The sequence below is a fragment of the Sceloporus occidentalis genome, unplaced genomic scaffold (genome assembly GCF_023333645.1).
Source record: "Sceloporus occidentalis isolate IW3139 unplaced genomic scaffold, rSceOcc1.0.p SCAF_1, whole genome shotgun sequence".
NCBI lineage: Eukaryota > Metazoa > Chordata > Lepidosauria > Squamata > Phrynosomatidae > Sceloporus > Sceloporus occidentalis.
The window spans coordinates 299,782,081-299,802,473 of NW_028316981.1; the positions used below are offsets into that span (position 1 = coordinate 299,782,081).

A 20,393-nucleotide genomic window follows, 5' to 3' on the forward strand; every position below is an offset into this window, starting at 1 on the left:
ACTGCCAAGCTTAATGCAAGAAGTATCAAACACAGTCACTAATAGAAATGGACTCTTTATCTACACTGTTGTTGTTGTTGTGTACCTTCAAGTCATTTCTGACTTATGGCGACCCTAAGTGAACCTATCATGGGGTTTTCTTTGCATGATTTGTTCAGCAGAGGTTTGCCATTGCCTTTCCCTGAAGCTGAGAGCATGGGATTTGCCCAAGGTCATCCATTTTCATCACAAAGAGGGGAACTGAAACCTGGTTTCCTTCCAGAGTCATAGTTCAGCACTCAAACCACTATGCCACGCTGGTTCATTACAATGGCCAACTGTTTATGTTTGGTCATGACATGAGGCTAAAAGGAGGCCCAACTCACTACAGAGCCTATGGCTTCAGAGGTTCATCATGAGCAGAGCTACTCAGAGCCACCATGTGAGGTGTAGGCCACAATTAGCATAGAATCCACTGGTTGTCCCTGCAGGCTGTTCTGGTTGCCTGCTGCTACCGTGTGTTCAGTTGGTGAGAGGGGTTGCCTGCAATTTCCTGCACTATGGCCTCTAGCTGGAACACTACTCCAAAAAGGAATCATTCTATTCAAACCTCAAAACCCCTAAAGAAAGGGGTGGCTGGTTCATGGTTCATAAAAATGTTTGGGAAGCTCATCAGTAATTAGAATGGATAGACTCTATTCCATTTATGCCAACCAGCCATGGGGTGTGTGTGTGGAGGATCCATATTCTGTGCAACCAGCACAGTAGCAGAGTGTGAAAAGAAGACACGCTAGACAAGCAAAGACACTGCTGGTGCAACAGCAAACAAAGGGGAAATATGAATGGCTATCATCATCCGGTTACTGCTTCCTTACGTGCTTGGGAATTGACCCCCATAAGTAGAGAACTCCCCTGGCTGCCTTCAAAATCCTACAGCAAGATTTTGATGTATTTCCTTTTCTCTAACCTACTCAAGGTTGTAGCGATACTCATTCAAAGAATAGGTCACTTGGTGTCAGAGGCAAAAAAAAAATGAATTACTTGCTGTCACAAATATTTGAATCCCACAAATGGTGCTATATTCAACCGCTGTAACAAATGCAGCAATAAATGCCTCCATTATGCCACTGCTAGGAATCAGTTTGAAAAGCAGATAGAGCAGATAGCCTTTAATAAAAGTATTCATTTTGGCTGATCTGTTATTCCAGTGCCAATGCCTTAGGAGGTTGATATGCATGCATGGATTTTTAAGTTAAGGAAGGCGAATATAGACCTGTTCACAGGACAGACAGAATCTGCCAGATTCCAGTGCAGCTACAGATTTTGTTCTGTCCATTACATGCAGGGGTGTTACTAGGAGGTGAGGGGGAGTGTGGACTGAACTGGGTGACACCCCAGGGGTTGTGTAAACTGTGTGGAGCATCCGGTCAGACTACTTCAGCTGCTGAACAAGTGAGGAAGAGCATTACATTCATTGTTTATTTGATATACACAGATCTTCAACAAAAAATATCATGTGAGTCAACACATAGGTAAATCCTGTTGCCTTAATGGCTACTCTAGCTGAACTAGCAGTAAGTATGTAGAGAGATCTTGTAGCACCTTTGGGACTAACTGAAATAAAGAAGTTGGCAGCATGAGCTTTCGTAGACTAAAGTCTACTTTCTCCAATGTAGACTTTAGTAGTTTTTTGTGGGTTTTTAGGGCTATGTCGCCATGTTCTAGAAGAGTTTATTCCTGATGTTTCACCTGCATCTGTGGCTGACATCTTCAGAAATGTCTCCAAAAGCTCATGCTGCCAACTTCTTTCTTTCAGTTAGGAGTTTAGCGAGACTCCGTGGGAAAATGGGAGTTAAGCGAGATTTAAAGCAAAGATTTAAAATGAGATTTAAACTAGGAAATGCCCACAGTTTATCACATAATGTCACAGTGAAATAACGCAAAGTTAATTTGAATGCAAAGCAGAGAAAAATGGGAGCTTTTTACTTTTGGAACAACCCGGAAGTAAAAAAAGCTGCCATTTTTCTCTGCTTTGCATTCAGATTAACTTTGCATTATTTCACTTGGGAAGTCCCTAGTGCGATAAACTGCTCAAATTTGCAAGGTTTTTTTTACATTGGAATGTACTTTAAATTGTGCTTAACTCCTGTTTTCACACGGGATCTCCCCTAGTGTGATAAGCTCCTTAGTCTCAAAAGTGCTACAAGGTCTCTCTACATACTGATTCAACAGACCAACACAGCTATATCTTTGAATTCTGAATCTAGCAATAGTATCCTGGCTGTTATATTAAACAATTGAGATATACAGAGTAGCCTTCTGATATCATGACTTATATACACAGAATTATTTTAAAATAAACATGAGTACATAAAGACATTCCATGTATTCAGTCCTCCCAAATCAGGGAGCCAGCATCATATGACTTGCAGCAGTCCATGCAAATTGTCCCAGTTCCATTTTTGCCCAAGAACTCTTTCATTGTTCCTGTTTACTTTTTTTTAAAAGTAAGGCACCAAACCAAGAACAAACTAGAATGAATAGCCTGTCTTCAAGAAATTAAATATTTGATACAGCATGTACAGAGAATGTGATGAGCATCATACATAATCAACAATGACGCTAATAAAAGCTCTCTCCGTGTGTGCGCGTGTGTGTCCTTTTTAAAATTTGCAATGTCTAGTGTGTAATGTGCCTTGCTGTTTTGTTTTGTAGGTGTAGGAATGAAACTGACTGACGTTGGCATAGCAACACTAGCCAAAGGGTGAGTGAAAAAGCACATTTCTCCATGACCTGCTTTTTGACTTGTGCATCAGTCTTGTGACAGTGCAAATTTAATAAGGATAGTTCCAGTGCACAAAATCTATTTTCTGCCACATCTCTGCAAAGCAAAACAAATCACAGTGGGACTTTCCCATTAACCTCTCCTGGTTGATAAAACGTTAATGGAAACTGAAGGATCTTTTCGTTTGCTTCTTTGGAAAGGGAATGATAAATGTTTTGCATGTTCTCCTTTTAACATACAGAAATCTATCTCTAGCTCCCAACTAACTTCTTCAGGAATAAATTGGCATGCTGCCCAAGGGGGAAAAAATTGGAAAGCCAAAAGTTCTATATTATTTCTCAAGGCTTGAGCCTTGAGTTGATTTCCACAACCCTAGAAACACACAATCAGATATAGTCCCTGCATATGAAGTGCTAGCTTATATTATATTTTTGATCATCCAACTCTGCCTACCTTAATTCTTGAAACCTAATCAGTAAGTATGTTATAATACAAACGGTAGTTGGTATGCATAATTGTAGAACTATCCATGGTTATCTCTGAAAATGAATGGAGTACAGTTCAAGTACAAGATGGAAGAAGTGTGTGAACAACTGAGGTTCTTTCAGTTGTCTTAACATGTTTAAGTGATGCTTTAGCTAATTTATCCAGGATAGACATTTTTATTTTTAAAAAATCAAGTAATCACTGCCCATAATTCATCTTGTTTCCTTAAATTTTGACCGCCTTCTTTCCTGTTAGCAAGTAAATGGCAAAGCAAGAACTTTAAAAGAGTAAACATAAAGAGGGAAGCAATAGGCAAAGAAGCCAACAAGATAGTAGAAGCAAGAGATGATTAGTATATATTTCATGTAAATAAAATGTGAAGAGGTTGGTTTTAAAAATATTTTTACCTTTTTATTTTTGCAACTTTATGTATTTAGACAACAAGCTTGGTGCATTATGATAAAGATACAGAGCTTCAGTATCATCCATCTTTTCCCTGGAGAATTTAATATTCCTATTAATTCCCTCAGTGTACAGCAAATTCAAATCAGCAAAAAGATTTTCATCAAGATGTTATGTCCCTTCCGGGTGTTGCGAAGAGGCTGTTTAGGGTCAGCAATTCTCCTACAAACTGTATAAAGAAAACAAGGAACAAGATGTAAGGGATAAAAATTATTCTAGGACAGAAAATAGAGAGAACGGTGTTATTTATTTATTTGTGGGAGGACTCTGTGGTGGCTATGAAGAGGGGAGAATCAAAGAACATAAATGAAAAGAAATATGAATGGTTATCATTGCTGGAAGGAAACTGAAACAATAATAGAATAGAGACTATTCACCATAATTCTCTTTTTGTAAATTCAGATTTTTGAGAGTATCATATTATGCAAATTAGTGAGAGTCCTCATGCCAATTTGCAAGTGAAAGTAGAACTGGATATGTAGGAAGACTGCCTCAGCTGCAACAGCTAGTCAGGAACTGAACCACATTGAACATTAAAATAACTTGAAGATTCTAGAAGGAATGGGATTTTCTTCATTCTTTCTTATGTGTGGGGATGGGGAATGTAGGAGAGCCATTATGGCATCGTGGTTTGAGTTTTTGACTACAACTCTGGAGACCAGGGTTCAATTCTCTGCTTGGCCAGTGAACCCACTGGGTGACCTTGGGCAAGTCACAGAGGGGAAGGCAATGATAAAACCTGAACAAATCTTGCCAAGAAACCCCCATGATAGTTTGCCTTAGGGTCACCATAAATTGGAAATGACTTGAAGGCACACATGAGGAAGGTGTCAGATAACAACAACAACAACAACAAGCAGTGGATTACTGACACTGTCTCTTTGCCCACCAGGAAAGAAACACAGTTGCCTATCCTAGAGTGATATTACATCATCCAACCAACTTGGTATAGTGCATGGTGTCCAAATACCATGGAATTTAATTATGGGAAAGGAGCAACCAATACCACCCTGGCAATTTATATGTTGGCCTTAAAAGATGAGTAATCAAATCACCCCAGGGGAGAGAGGATATTTCTATTGAAGCTGGATGGGGTGGGGGGATGGTATAGATGCCCCTGTTTAGTAAGCTGTTGGAAGAATGAGAAGGATTTAGTTAGGGTTGCTAGATCTCACATGGGAGAAAAGGGTGCAAATTCTCCAGTTTGGGTGGTCTCAGCTCCAGGCAAGAGGAAAGGGCTCCAGCTCATTTAGTAGAGCACCAGCTTGCAAGGCTGAGATCTGGCAAGCCTATGTTTGTTGTTGTTGTTGTTGACTGCCCTCAAGTCAGGGCCAATTCCTGGTGACCTTGTAAATTAGACATCTCCAAGCTTCCCTGTGCTTTACTGCTCTTCTTAAGTCCTGCAGATTCATGCCTGTGACCTCCCTAACTGAGTCTAGCCATCCGGTGTGCAATCTTCTTCTGTTTCTATTGCCCTCCACCTTTACAAGCATTAATGTCTTTTTGAGTGAGTCATGCCTTCTCATGATGTGGCCAAAGTACGTCAGCCTCAGTTTTGTCATCTTCTAAGCTATTCTTATCCTCAGTGCTTTAAGAGACTGGCTTCAATGGATGTGATCCATTTAGCACAGCCTAACCCTCTGCTGCTGCTTCGTCTGGTAGTGTATATGCAGGAAGCCTTTGGGCTAAGCAAGTGGCAAGCAGCTATACCCTGTACAGAAATAAAGTATCTGCCTCTAGGGTTGGAAGGAGATTTTGTTGGGACTCAACAGTTTCAATAAAACTAGGGTTTTCACTCTTCCCAAGACTTCTGAGAAAATGGCCTCCTACCCTTAGCATTCTCACATTTGCTAGGCTGACAGGGCAGTTATGAAAAGCGGAAGTGTGTGCAAAACAATATGTATATTTTGAATGTAAACACCTAGAGTGTGCATAATGTGGAGGGAGGGGAGATGCACAGTTGCATGCTTTAGTCAACAAGAAAAGTATAAATTAGGCAAATTGTGCCAATTAGGGGGAAAATAAGGGGAAATTGTACATATTTCAGTTTGGAAAACGCATACAAAGTCTTGGCATCTGATACAAAACTCAACAAAATCAAGATCAAGAGATTTTTACCTTCCTGCCTGCTATGCTGTCATATTTTCAACTGAGAGCTACTTCAAAATCTAAAGGTTACTGTAGGTTTTAGACTTTTTATACCATGAGTGCATGTCAGGCTGTTAGTAAACAAACAAATATAAAAACATATAAAATATTTTAATGTATAAATAAGCACAACATATTAAAATTTCTTCAAGCCCTTAATTCATGATCCCTGTTCATATTCTTTAGGGCTGAATATTTGTCATCAGTTTGGCCATTACATTTTCAAATAGTCCAACCTACCAAAGAAACATACCTGTGATTTAGCTAATGCTAATACCTTATTTGTATTCCAAGTATATTTGAACTAGGGAAAGGATACTCCAGTGTCTTGCTGTTAAATCATTATTCAGAGACTTAATAAAAGCCACTAAGGCAAAGCATTATGAATAATTCATGGCCATTTATTTTCTTTGCCCTAATGTTATATGCTTTTAATGAGCATTCAATATGTGTTCCAGGGAATCAGTCTGATTAATATTCCATATAGTATTTTCAGCAATGGCTAAAGGCCATATATCTCTTTAAGAGGTAAAGAAGAAAATTCCAGGAATCCAGAAGCTGACTAAGAAAGAATGATGCTGGTTCATATTTCTATTTTTATTTTTTTTTTGAGAAAAAAATATCTAACAATGGCGACTTTAAAAAAAATGATTATAAGAAAACCATCTAAATTTTAAACTCCAGAATTATAAACTTTCCCAGCAGAGTATAGGATGAATTCAACATCTATGTTATAGATGAGGATTACAAACATAGAAATGACTTGAGGCTTTTGCAATCCTCATATTTAAAGTAGTAGAAAGGTTTGCACATGATTTGTGTTAAGCATTACATAAAAGAAGCTAGCTACCCCCCTGGGCTCACAATCTCTCCTTTCTTCTGCTGCCCAGCCTGCCTGCAAGGAAAAGATCAGCAGCTACCATTTACGATTTTGCAGATAATCTTAATTATGGCCTCTTGATACAGGCCTGCTTCTTAAAGCAGAAGGCAGAATTCAGGGTCACAGGATCTATTTGTGTTTTTAAAAAAGTATTTATTTAAGATTCACCAACTCAGGGGCAACTACTCACAGTTAAAGTATTTTCAGCCACAGATTTGTTCTGAGTAGCAGTAATGAAAAGACCTCACAGTTCTTTGATGCAGCTATGCACACCTGGTTGCCATTGCCCAGTTCTCTTAATTTCAGCATTATAATTTGGTAGGGGTGAGTGTTAGTCATTTTGTTGTTACCATTGTTTTTTGGTTATCAGAAATATTTGCTGATAGATTTGCTAATGGATTTACTGATAATGGATATGCCAACCACAGGTTGGGTTCAAGCTGTGGCTGTTGCTGTTTTTAAAAAGGAAGTGAAAGTTTCTGAGCATTTCATGATTGTGCCAGAGGAGAAGACCATGTTTTGTGCATGTTTCTTCTTGTAATGCTTATACTATGGCTCTGTATTACACTTGAACCAACTTAATGTGACATTTTTGGCCCCTGAAGTGCCCCACCTAACTAAATACATATGTATAGATTCCCTTGAGAGCCTTTGCAAGTTGCATGAAGCAAACCGTAGCAAGCTGGTGCTCCACTAAGTGAACTGGAGATTTACACAGACCCCTTCCACTATTACCAGGGACAAAATGTAGGACAAATTCAAGACCAAACTGTAGGACAACTGCAGGACAAAACTCAGCTCAAAATGTAGGACATTTAAGGTCCTCCATTTTTCTTTTGGGCTGAGTTTTGTCCTGCAGTTGTCCTACAGTTTGGTCTAGAATTTGTTCCACATTTTGTCCCTGGTAATAGTGGACAATTATGGCAACCCGCCGCACCCCAAAAATGGGCAGTTTGCAACCTCATCTCTTGCCTAGAGATAGTCCATGAAAACCAAGAACTCAGGGCTAGGCTCTGAGATCTGACAACCTCAGGAAGAAACTGATGCACTTGGTTTAGAGTAGCTAGTACACAAACTTGCAGCAGCGACTGAATAAAAAGCCCCCAGAATATAAAATTCCAAGAAACGTATTCAGGGGTAGCTATGTTTGCCCACCCGTGCAGCAAAATATAACAAAATACAAAATCCACAAAACAGTGATAACTTTATGGAGCCAACTGAAAAGCACAAAATACACCATGCATCCTTTCACAGCTTCACTGGTTTCATTTTGTCTCAGATGTGACTTCTGTTGCTAGGTTAGTTGATCTGGAGGGATTTCAATACAGGCAGAAGTCACTCCCCTGCTTGGCCATGTGGGGACTAAGGACAAAGGGTAGTAAATGACAGGCAATACAATTTCAAGTTGAGTAGCAAAAAAATTAAAATAAAATAGATCCAAGTAAATATAATTTTTAAACTGTAATTTGAAATTCAAATAGTCCCAAGTATGCTTGTAGCAGTCAGCTTGATCTTGCAAGAAATGCTGAAGCAAATGGTTTTTAATATCAAAGAGGTCCTTGATTCAACAGTTGTCATAGGATAAGGCTGACATCTCCAATCAAAGATAGGACTATTTGATTTCCGTGTATTATTACCTGATCATCTTGGTGGACAGCATATTATCGAGGTTTTTGTATTTTTGTTTTGTGAAAAGATTCTGAGCAGGCTACAAATTGTGCCTGCCAAAATGACATTCTAGTGGCATGCCTTTCTCCTTCATCCCTTAGCTGAATTAGCATTCAGGAGAAAATCACTACTGGATACTATTTGTAGAGGAGGAAAACTCAGTGGACACAATCTTGTGTGGGCCAGTGTAGTGTAAAAATTCTACATGTGGAGCTGCACTACAACTGGTAATTCACCAACCTCTGTTCCATACTGTTGCTGTAGACTCTCAGTGCATGTCCACTGCGTGCCTGGAGTGGTGGTAAATCAGAGGGGCATATGACTATGTTATGTAACCAGACACAAAAAGATTGCACCCTCTGCAGAGATCTGCTAGGACCCTCCAGAGGTTTCAGTAGATCGTGTACTGTAATCATTTCACATTTTGCCACGGGAACATAGCCAGACACTTCTCTAATCCTTCCCTGATCTCACCAGGCCTGGAATGGCCATGGAGAGGACCAGAGCAACTCTGTGGTACATCCAGGGTAGCTTTTGTCAGTGTGGATGGAGGAATGGAATATGGAATGGAAATGGACTTACACATATGCATTCCACTAACAGAATGTCAGCTTGTAGATATGATAGCACAGTGAAAAACAACTCTTTGGGGCATCATTTCAGTATCATTTCCATGGCACGTGAACTGTACATACATGTACAATCCATTCCTCCGTTCTAGCAAAACAGAATCCTCCTGTCCTTCTCTTGCCCTTACAAATTGTTGTTGTTACCACTTCCTCATGTTTTTCCATGAATTACTGTGCCTGCAAGGAGGGAATGGTATTCCTTGCTAAGTAATGATAAATGATAATTGAAAAGGTATGGGTTCCATCTGTTTTCAGCATTTCCCTGCCTCATCCTCCCCTGACCAGTCTCATGGGTCTCAGCTTATTCCCAAATATTCCACAGAGGGTTGGAGTGAGGTCTGGCAATAGGCCATAGCCTATTGGGGCAGGAAGGGGGTACTCACAGGTGGTGTTTTGATAATCAGTCAAAACACCACCTGTGAGTACATCTAAAAGACTGAAGGACTCTGTGTGTGGTGATGGAGGTATGCCATCATTATGGTGTGTGGATAGGGATGCAAGATTTGGGGGCCAAAATGTGAGACCTGGGAACAACCTCTTACAATATCAGAGGGCTGTCTTTGGTAATATTGCAAAGGCAGCCCCAGGTGAAGACATTAACTATTAACCACAGTTACACAGAGTAGGCCAGTCAAATGCAAAAACATCAAATGCAGAATATATACACATGTGCACACAAGATTTCAAAGCAGTGCTCTCACCCTGATACTCTCTGTCTCTCCCTATGGACCAGAAAAGGGAGTGCAGGCTCGGAGGCACAAGGCAGCTCTATATGTGAGTGTCATTGCTGGCACAGTTCATATTTGTTAGGCACTGCCATTTTATGAAATTTCCTGCCATTTTTGGCATTATGTGTTGTTGACTCTTTTCTGAAACTATGGAGATTATCACATGGGGGTATCCTGTCCTTGCCCCATCTTTCCTGCGTGATAGTGGGAAGGACATTTAGACGACATCAAACAAATCCTGTCACTAACCCATCTGAAAAGTGTGATTGACCATGATCACACAAAAGGCTTACAGATGACGTTGCACAGATCCTGTCATCAACCTGTCATTAAAGCGACATTGGCTGGCATTTTGCAACAATGGAGGTTTGCATTATTGCAATGCCACTTTAATGATGGATGAATGGCAGGATCGGTGCTACAATTTGAAAGTCTTTTGCACTATCACAGTCACAGACGAGTTAAGGACAGGATAAGGACAGGGGAGCGATCCCATCCCTATCCCATCTATGTGTGATAATCTCCCAAGTACTGGCATAGCAGTAGTATCAGTCTCTGCTTCTGCCTGGGCAATTTGATTACAGGACTGTTGCTAATCCTGTTACTTGAGGTTGTCTTCCCTAGTTGCTGTGCTGCATGTTACAGTTTACTTGAATGTTTGTGGTTTTTAAATTTATATTAAAATTCCCTCTCTTAGGTTTTATTCTGACCCAAAACCTAAGAGAGGGAATTTTAATATAAATCATTATAACTTCCATTTTTTTTTCACCACACTAAAATACTGTTTGCTGTACAAAAATGGCTGCAATATAATTTCATTCAGTAGAGGGCACATGTCACCCTTTTTAAAAAGAAGGCAAAATCCCTTCAGCCTTCTGAATAAAGTGAGGTTAAGGTATCAAAGTCAGGAAATTAACCTTTGTCGATGGAATATATAATCAACCCCACTCTACCAGGCTTTTTAAAAAAGATAAATATCAATTCTCCAACCACTTTGAGAATGCTAAACCAATTAAGCCAAATGGGAAAAGAGGCTGGAATCAAATCAATTAAATAGCATTTTCTTTGGGAAAAGCACAAACAAAGAGTTCACATTTTCAGGATGTTAGAGGGGATTGGTGATAATCAATGTGTGGGCCCCTTGCTTTCAGATAAGATTTAAAAGAGAGAGAGAGAGAGCTCTCCTTCTCCTTACATTACATTCACATAGTCAGAGGCACGGCAACATGGCCATGGCTATTGTTTGTCAGAGACTGGGATTATAATGCACCCACAGTGCAACTTCTATTCATCCCGGTGTTGTTACCTCTCTGGAAGATGAGCATATGTCTGATATGAGGAGGTCTAGGTCTCAGACATAACAGCCGCCCCTCCATATCCATGGATTCTTTATTTATGGATTCAGCCATCCATGGCTTGAAAATATTTTTAAAAATATACACTCCAAGAGGGAAGGCTTGATTTTGTCATTTTATATAAGAGACACCATTTTACTACTCTATTGTATTTAATGGGGCTTGGACATCCACAGATTTTGGTTTTCACTGTGTGTGTGTGTGTGTGTGTATCCTGGAACCCCAGGGGATAACAAGGACCCACTGCACTTTCAGAGTATGGAAAGGAGTCACACTACAATAGCTGGCATGTTGCTAAAGTTATATGAATTGTTAGTTATAATACTGTACCCCGGTGACGCAGTGGTTAAATGCCAGTACTGCAGCCATTCACTCACAAACCATAAGGGTGCGAGTTCAATACCAGCCAAGGGCTCAGCTCGACTCGGGCCTGCATCCTTCTGAGGTCGCTAAAATGAATACCCAGCTTGTTGGGGGCAATGAGCTTACAGTTGCAAACCACCTAGAGACTGCTTAGGTAGTAGGAAGGGGTATATAAATGAAGCTGCTATTGCTTCTCTCCAGCTATCACAATTTGGTAGGGACAGTCCCAATTATTCCCCTATTATCACATGTTTCCAGCTGCTTCTAAAATGCCCCTATTTCTCTCCCCCACTCCCCCCCTTTACATCATTTTATTTCAGTCCATGCAAAGTGAGTTCAAGGTGCAAAAGTAGTTTGCACCCAGTTCACTCAGCAGGGGGTAGAGGAGAGGAGGAGCAGAATCTTGCCCTTCCCAACAGGCTGAGGCAAAAGCAAACTGCTGCAGTATCTCCTAGCTTGTGTGTTCTTCCTCATTAATAACTTTTGCCATCCTGAACAAACTCTAGCATTACTTGGCCATGTGTGTTCTAGTTTTCACCTGTGAAATGTTGGTCTATTCTCCCCCTCCTCAAAAAGGGAACAGGGTTTTTCCAGCAATATACATCAGCTCAGGTAGACTGGAAGGAATGGTCTCTTGGAAACAGTTCCAAAGTTGCTGTTGAATAACAAAATAAAACAAATGACCCCACCAACAAAGTTTTTGTTTTGTTTTAGTATCTCCCCTCTATTTCTGTTCTTTCCTGTACATAATTATGGGATGATGATGATGATGATAATTGGATATAAAGGGGTGGACAAATATTTGAATAATAAAAATCAGGTATGTATCATGATAATCTCCATGCTTGTGAGCATGGCCTGATCTCGGAGTTGTGCTGTACAGATTCGTGAGAAGATCAGGGAAAAGGTCTGTGTTTGCAGTTAACTACAGGAATGGCAATATGTGTATTGTTCTCAACTGTGTGTACAAGAAAGCGACAGAGGAGGAAGGTATATTTGGAAAACGTTAGGATTTGTGTAATCAGCCTAAGAGCTGCCACTACTTTCAGGGTAGAATCACATGTTCCATCCCAGTCTGGATGTTTCTTGGTGGCCTTTCATTATGTGAGATTACTGATGATCAGAGAGCTGTACATTTACTATTGCTGCCTTCCTACTTTGTCTCTGTTCAGTTCTAGTAGAACGGGAGAAATGCAGAATTAAACTGCATTATGACTGTGCACCTATTTTTTTAAAGTTTTAAGAGATTGGTTATTGTCACTGGGACTGTAGTTGTGAGTGTGTATGCATGCTCCCAAATGTGTATTTTCAGCAGCAGCTTCACTGATACCTGGGGAAAACTGCATGAAGCAGAATGTTCAAAATGACAGGCACCTCCTACAGAAGAAAATTAGACTGATCTTGAACAAGAAAAAGGGGAAAGCTTTCAAGCATTTTTATTAAAACAAGACAGGCAGGCCAGCTGAAGAGCTTTCATGGCAGCTGTGAACACTGTACGAAACCTTAAATGTTTTTATGGAACCTTCCTCCTCGACGCTGGATGGTCTTTTGTACAAATCCCCTCATATTTCTGTACCTGCTTTAATCTGATTTTGTTGCAGAATGGTGGATATGCCAGACAAAAAGGGAGGGAGGGGGAGGAAGAGGGAGGAAGGATTGAAGAGAAAAGAGAGAGATAGCAAGGGTGAAGATAAATTCAGTCATGACATTTTAAGAGTAGCGGAGGTGGGTTAATAGCATTGACGCCTTTGCAAAGGAATGCACATTTTTCAGTCCTGCTGTGAGCTCAGAAAAGGAAGACACAGATCCATCAATTTCTGTAGGCTTTAAACATGCTTTTAACTTGGGAAAGACCACCTGTGATTTTACCAGTACATTTCTGTGTCCTGAATGCTGAAGTTTCTTTGCTTTTCTTGTAAAAATGGTTGTGAAGTTGTATGTTTATTGTTAAGGTGAAACAGAAATATTCAATGAAATATGTGGTGTTTTTCAAGGTTGTAGTTGCAGGAGAGCGGTGCCCAAATGAGGGCATTGCCTCCTGATACAGAAGTAGTCCCCTCACATGAAAATTTTCTTCAGAGCCAGCATGCTGTAATAGTGGTTTTAGCTTGCTTAGCCAGTTTATATTTCTGATAATATGCCTGCTGTATTTTTCTTCTTATCTGGCATGTGTAGAGGAATGGATGGCCTCTGTTATCAACAGAGTTTGGAAATGTCATTTTTTGGACTAAAATTCTCAGACTGCCCAGCCAGCATGGACAAGGTCATGATGACAAGGAAATTCTGGGAACTGTATTCCCCAAAATTAACCTTTCCAAGCGATTCTTTTCTATACTCTGTTGTCATTTTGCTGAGGCGGGCCATAGGCCTGACCATTTTCACTGTGACAGCCAATTTTTCTGAGGTTAATCCAGAATTTATTGACAGGGAGGAAATCAAAGCACAGCTATTTTTCCTTGCTATTTATAAGAGATCTGAATGTGTTAGCAGATTTTGCAAAATAAAAATGCAGTGCATTTGAAAGTTTTAATAACCCTCTCTGTGTCTTTTCTCCTTTTTGTATCTTTACAGGTACAAAGGTTTCAAAGGCAATTGCTCCATCTCATTTATTGACCAGTTTAAGGCCCTCCACCAGTGTAATAAATACTGTGAGATGCTCGGACTGAAACCTCTTCAAACCAGCTCTCAGAAACAGAGGAAGCTCTCGGTCCCTAAAACCAAGTCACAGCCAAGCTCAAGTTCTGTAAAAAAGACGGTGGTGAATGTACCGGCAGCCAAGAAAACATAGATGTTTGGGCTCCCTTCCAAGAGAAACATCCTCTGTGCAATATGACCCCTCTGGAAATGTACATTGTATTTTTCAGAACAGAACATTCTGGCAGTAGCATGCCATCTGAGCGTTCAGCCATTTTATTCAAGTAACTATAAGGGCTACAAAGTGGCAGCGTGCAGAGACTGAAAACAGCTATGCCTGCATATTTGTAAAGGCCAGCACCCCAATATTAAGTACAGTAATGTATGCAGACTATTAGGAGTGGTAGTATAGTTGGGGTTGCTTGTACATTTTGTTCTTCGACAGTTGTGTTCAACTTGGACCTTCAGGGAAAATTCCCTTGTAGACTTCCCCCCCCCTCCATATAATTCAATTGCTAACGAAGTATAGATATAAGGGCGGGGATATTTTTTGCTCACATGAGGTAGAAGATATATGTTGTATTCCATCAAGAATATGTGTGAGCCTGATCCATCAGCATCTTTATTCAAATAGAAAAGGCAACAACCGCTATTGTTAGATGTTTCTGAATGCTTACTTCACAAATTGACATAAAAGATGGCAGATGCAACAAGTGATGATGGACTGACCTGTGGACCTTAATTTAATTTGTATTTGCACTGGTATTCAATATTGACAGTAATGTCAAATGTATGATTATAGTATTTAAAACACACAGTGGGATTCACCAGGTAATCTGTGGGCTGCATGGAGCTCATGAGCACAATACTTTTATTTGTGGCTCTCTATCCCCTGATCTTTCCCCTAATTCCAGCCTTAGAGGACCCTTTACTCACCAACTTTTGTGCAGCAGTATAAAAGCTCATACTCTCAATAGTAGTAGTCATATCCTCCAACATTTCACTGATGGAAACTGGGACATAGGTGGCCAAACAACATAACAGTGTGGTCAAGATGGCAAAAGTTATTAATAAGGAAGAACATGCAAGCCTTGAGAGTGTACAGTAGTTTGCCTTTGATTAAACCTACTGGGAAGAGCAATACTTCATCAATGCCTCTCCTCTCCCCTCACTGAGTTACCTGAGTGCAAACTACTTTTGCACTTTTAATTCAGTTTGCAGCAACTGAAGTAAGCCAAGGATAAAGAGGGAAAGTGGGAAGAGCAGAAAGAAACTGGGACATTTTAAAAGCAGTTGAAAAGGTGGGATAACAGAGGATTAGTCAGGACTGTCCCTGCCACTTGGGACTGTTGGAGGATATGAGTTGGTATGCAAGTGTGGGACAAAGAAAGGCAGAGAGGTGTACATTTGCTGTGCATGGATGAAGATGTAGTTGACTTTAGCAGCAGAAAATATTTTGATGGAGCAGTGTAATAGGTGTATGCAGTAATATGGAGATGTGCAGCAAAAGAAATCTGACCCCTGCTAGATCCCATTTTTGTCCAGTACTGTATTCCACAGTGGCCAGCACATCTTTACTAATGAGTTTTGAAAACTGTGTTTTTATTATAAATTTTTTTAAAAAATATCTGCCTTTATTTTGTGTTTCAATTGTATTTTTATGTTTAGTCTTATTGTGAGCTGCCTTGACTCCCATTTTCAGGAGAAAGGTGAAAAATAAATCTGATTTTAAAAAGTAAATAAATGTAAGGCAAGAAGGCAACCATCTTCACTTACTATTCCATCCCCACAACCTGAAAATAATATTTTGCGCTATGGTGTCTTTTAAACCTGGGAGTTCTTTCTAAGCTTTGAAAGAATGTTGGTTGATTCTCTGTCCAAGATAGACCCAGAGTCACATTTTTGGACCCCACAATCCTATAATCTTCCACTCCCCATGCTAGCAATGGTTTGCAGGAGTTGTAGTCCAAAAGACAGGATGTATGTGAGCAGGCTGTGCATTCATACATGAGTGCTCAAAATCTGACAATTTTCTGATTACGTTTCATAATACTATGTTCTACAGGAGTAGCTCATTTAATTATGCCTGTAACCCTGTTAGGCATACATTTTACATCTCAATTGTTTCCAGGTCAAAACTGCTGAACTATAATAATGGTGTTCTTTCCTTATTATTTGCAGAGTACTAATTGTCCCTATTATATGCATAAGCCATACATCACCCCCAATTAAATTCCTGTTGAAATAGGACGTAGTGTGACACTGTTGATAACTGAGCTATGCAAGAGAGAACCAACTGTTTCTAGTTTTTTGCCCCATGATGATTGTGAATTCAACACTGTCAGCGATTTTCATATTTTTAGCAGTTACTTCCTCTTTACACCTGGATATTGTTACAAGGAAGCTTTTCACTTCTTGAAAGTACTGGGTATGTCACATTGTTGAATACGTGCCAAATGGGGCTGGAGATAGATCATAGTTTTAAGAGATCTGAGTTGTATACAGCATATACCCCAATATATGTGAACATTTCATAATGACCAGGGGAGCTCAGACCTGGTGGTGATGTCGTCAACACTTCCTAGATATCATTTTGAACATCTTGGCGTGACTTTATTCCCCACAATATGATCCCTGGAGGATCCTGAGGGCCACAAAATGGTTCTGGGGATGCATGCGGCCCACTGACTGCACTTTGCCCAACCCTGCTGTAGAACAACCATAATGTTAGAAAAGAGTGTAAGATTTTGAGTTCTCTCATTGGAGCTTTGTTTATAGAAGGGGTTGGAATCGTGTCACAGCTTCCAACTTTCCCAATTTTGAAGGGGCAGTCTTGATTAATCCTCTGTCATCCCATTTTTCAGCTGGTTTTAAAATGTTCCAGTTTCTCTCTCTTCCTCCCACTTTCCCTGTTTGTCCTTGGCTTACTTCCATGCTTGCAAAATGAGTTTGAAGTGCAAAAATAATTTGCACTTGGTCAACTCAGTGGGGGGGGGGGGGAGAGGAGAGGATGAATGGAAGCTTGCCCTTCCATTTAGGCTCAGGTAAATGCAAACTGCTACAGACTCTCTTGGTTTGTGTGATCTTCCTCACTAGCAACTTTTGCCATCTTGACTGTATTCTTATACTGTTTGGCTACATCTGTCCTGGTGTTACTGTGAAATAAAGGGGGGAAAGTTGGCAATATTATATAAATAATTGGTAGGACTCATGTGGCCCTCCAAATGTTTTTGAACTGCAACTCACTGCATTCCTCGCTATTGGCTATCTTGGCTAGGATTGTTTGGACTTGCACGCCAACAATTTTGGAGGAACACACAATTTCTATCCTTAGCCTATATAACCCCATCATTTTGCTGTTCCGTGCTGACTCGGGAACCTGTGTGTGTCATCTAAGCAACATACCTCTGAGTAGTAGTTAGTTTTCTGTGGTTTTAGAAATAGAGACCTGTCATTATTTCTTTATTCCAGAATGCATTGCTAAGTGTAACTGGATAGCTGTACACCAGCAGCATTTTTATTCAATCTGTAGTGTCTGTGTTGAGACTGAATTGAACTGCAGATCTTGTTTTGGAGTTTTCTGTTTCTTCCTCCATTCCCTACTTTTTTATGTATACTGTCCAGTTGAGGAAGATTTCTAGAAGTCTCTTACACACTTTTGTGACATTCTGCCTAGCAGTGAACTTCCCCCTTCCAATGATACAGAATTAATATTGCTTTTTAAAAAAATATATGAGTAATTATTAATTCAGCAGTAAACTAGTCTGATACTGTGATCTGGGTGTTGGACTAAGACCCTTGGAGACATGAATAAAAATGCTGCCTTATCTACAAAACTTATTGTATGACCTTCTGCTAATTACTATCTCTCATTATTGATTATGTCACAGAGTTGTGTGGGGATAAAATAAGGAACCAGGATAATTCAAAATGATTTCAAAAGAGCTCCTCTGTTCTAGGTCTCACAAATGGATTAGGTCAATGGTTCCCAAACTTTGGTCTCCTAGATGTTTTCAACTTCAGCTCCCAGAATTCCTGACTGTTGGCTAAGTAGGCTGGGGATTCTGTGAACCGAAGTCCAAACCTACCTGGAGTACTGAAATTTGGGAACCACTGGATTAGATGATAAAGCTATATGTGGACCATGATAGATAGATAGATAGATAGATAGATAGATAGATAGTTTCTACATATTAAAAATCTAGCAACGTTGATGTGACATGCTGCTTTCTGCGTTCAGGGAAATGGTAACAAGCATTTATTTATATAAGGCTTCATATGGAGCCTCAATTTTATGTAGTCGAGAGATAAAACATTAACACATGATATTACTTGTGGTTTGTGACAATTAGGTTGATCTAGGATAAGACCGTTAGTTTTTCCTATGCTTTCCTGATATATATCATTGCTGTCAGTTTGTCTCCATTTACATTTTGGCTGAATCTTCAATAAGACCATTGGTATTTCTACCCCACTTTGGTGCTGTCACTTATTCATTACTACAATAAAATTTTGTTTCTTTGTGTTATCATGGTGTGATAAATGATCACTAGGGAATTTTAACTACTTAGCCTACACATTTTTGTCTGCTGGATGTTAGCATGGTATAGTGAATTGAGAGCTGGACTAAGACTCAAGGAGACCAGGGTTCAAATCCAGCCATCCATGGAAATCCACTGGGTGACTTGGACAAGTCCCACTCTTTCAGTCTAAGCAGAAGGCAATGCTAAACTTGGTAAATCAGTCTTGCCAAGGAAACCCCATTATATGGTTCTCATTAGTCATTATTAACTTGAAGGCACATAACAACAACTTTTTTTCTGTTGTGAGGCAGTTCAGTAAATGCTCTGTCTCATAGTTTATTGCTTGTTTTAAAAAGTCAAGAATGCTAGCAATAAGTCCATCTCTGAGCACGGAAAATAGTTTTTAAAAAGTAATTAGTTACAGGTATAGTCCCAAGGGCCACCAAATAATATTATAGCTTTTTTGTGAGGAATCCCTACTCTTTCATTTATCAAACATAACTTCAACCAACAGGCCTTAGTTACTTTTAAAAATCCAGTTTGATGTAGTGGTTTCAGCATTGGACTACATTCCATAGAACAGAAACTTTTCCTTCATGGGGAGGAAACAGCTTATCTGACATAGAAGGTATAGAGAGACAGGGGTGGTCCAAGATGTTTCCCCACCATTCCATGTACAAAAGTGAATTGGATGCATGGATGAATTTTGCTGCATCAGTGGTGATTGGACAGTGCCACCCAGTGTACCTGATGGCTACAGGCTAGTTGAAGTGTCCCATATGCAATGCAGAGCTGGCTTCTCCAAGAGGAGGCAATAGAAATACCCTCAGGAGAAGCCATTGCTGATCCCTGACCTGTTTTTGCCCTTGGAAAGCTAGCCAAACTCTCACCTCAAAGCTTCAGTGTCTTAAGCAAGAAAAAAGATTGGTTCCAAGGTGGGTGAAGAGAAAGCAGTGGGTGTTTAATCCAGTCCAGGTCTTTCATGAGTCAACAGTCAGTCTGATACCAAGGGGTAAACAGAAGGAATAGTCAGAGTTCAGGCAGTTTTCAAGGCAACTAGCAGTCAATCCAGAAACAAGACAACATAAAGGCTTCTCCCATGGAAGACAGATAGTTGTCAGCCACGCTGGACTGAGGGAGATGCTGGGATATATATAGCCTGTCTGGGTCTGACAGGTGCTCCCTATTAGCAGCCTGCTTCTTAGTTAACCACAGAGAATGCCTGCATCTCTCCCTTTCCTGGAGTCTCTCGGTGTAGGTAGGTATTGGTAAGTCTGATTTGTCCTCTGGGTGGGGAAGATGTAGTGAACTTGGCTCTAGTGGCTTCTGGGAGCTAGGACCCTATCCTGGCTGCTCTGGCATGCCCCCTGAGCAGAACAGCAGAGTAAAGCTAGACAAGGCTTGTCTCTTTCTGACATGAAAGTCCAACAAATTATGTCCAGGCCCACTTACACACTTCACTATACAGTCATCCCTTCACATCCAGGGATTCTTTTTCCATGGATTCAACCATCCACGGCTTGAAAATATTCCAGAAATATACAAATTCCCTAAAGAAAACTTTGATTTTGCCATTGGGACTTGAGCATCCACAGAGTTTGGTATTCATGGGGAGTCCAGGAACCAAACCTTGGCAGATATACTGTATTTCATAATAGAAGTATTCACAGCATTGGTGTAAAGACAGCACTGTGAGGGAGAAGCTCATGAAGTCATGAAGCATCAGTCTACTCAAGGTTTCTAATACAATTTA

The 20,393-nt window shown here is 40.2% G+C and overlaps 1 protein-coding gene across 2 annotated transcripts in view; it reads left to right on the forward strand.

Moving 5' to 3' along the window:
• ALPK2 (alpha kinase 2) overlaps positions 1-18,595 on the forward strand; it is a 97,783-nt gene extending 79,188 nt beyond the window's left edge. For both annotated transcript variants that reach the window (XM_089497075.1, XM_089497084.1), the window contains exons 12-13: positions 2,695-2,743; positions 14,055-18,595. In XM_089497075.1, the coding sequence (XP_089353201.1) occupies positions 2,695-2,743; positions 14,055-14,271 (266 nt within the window). In that variant the 3' untranslated portion in view covers positions 14,272-18,595. The remainder of the gene's footprint in view (positions 1-2,694; positions 2,744-14,054) is intronic.
• Positions 18,596-20,393: the final 1,798 nt, after the last annotated feature.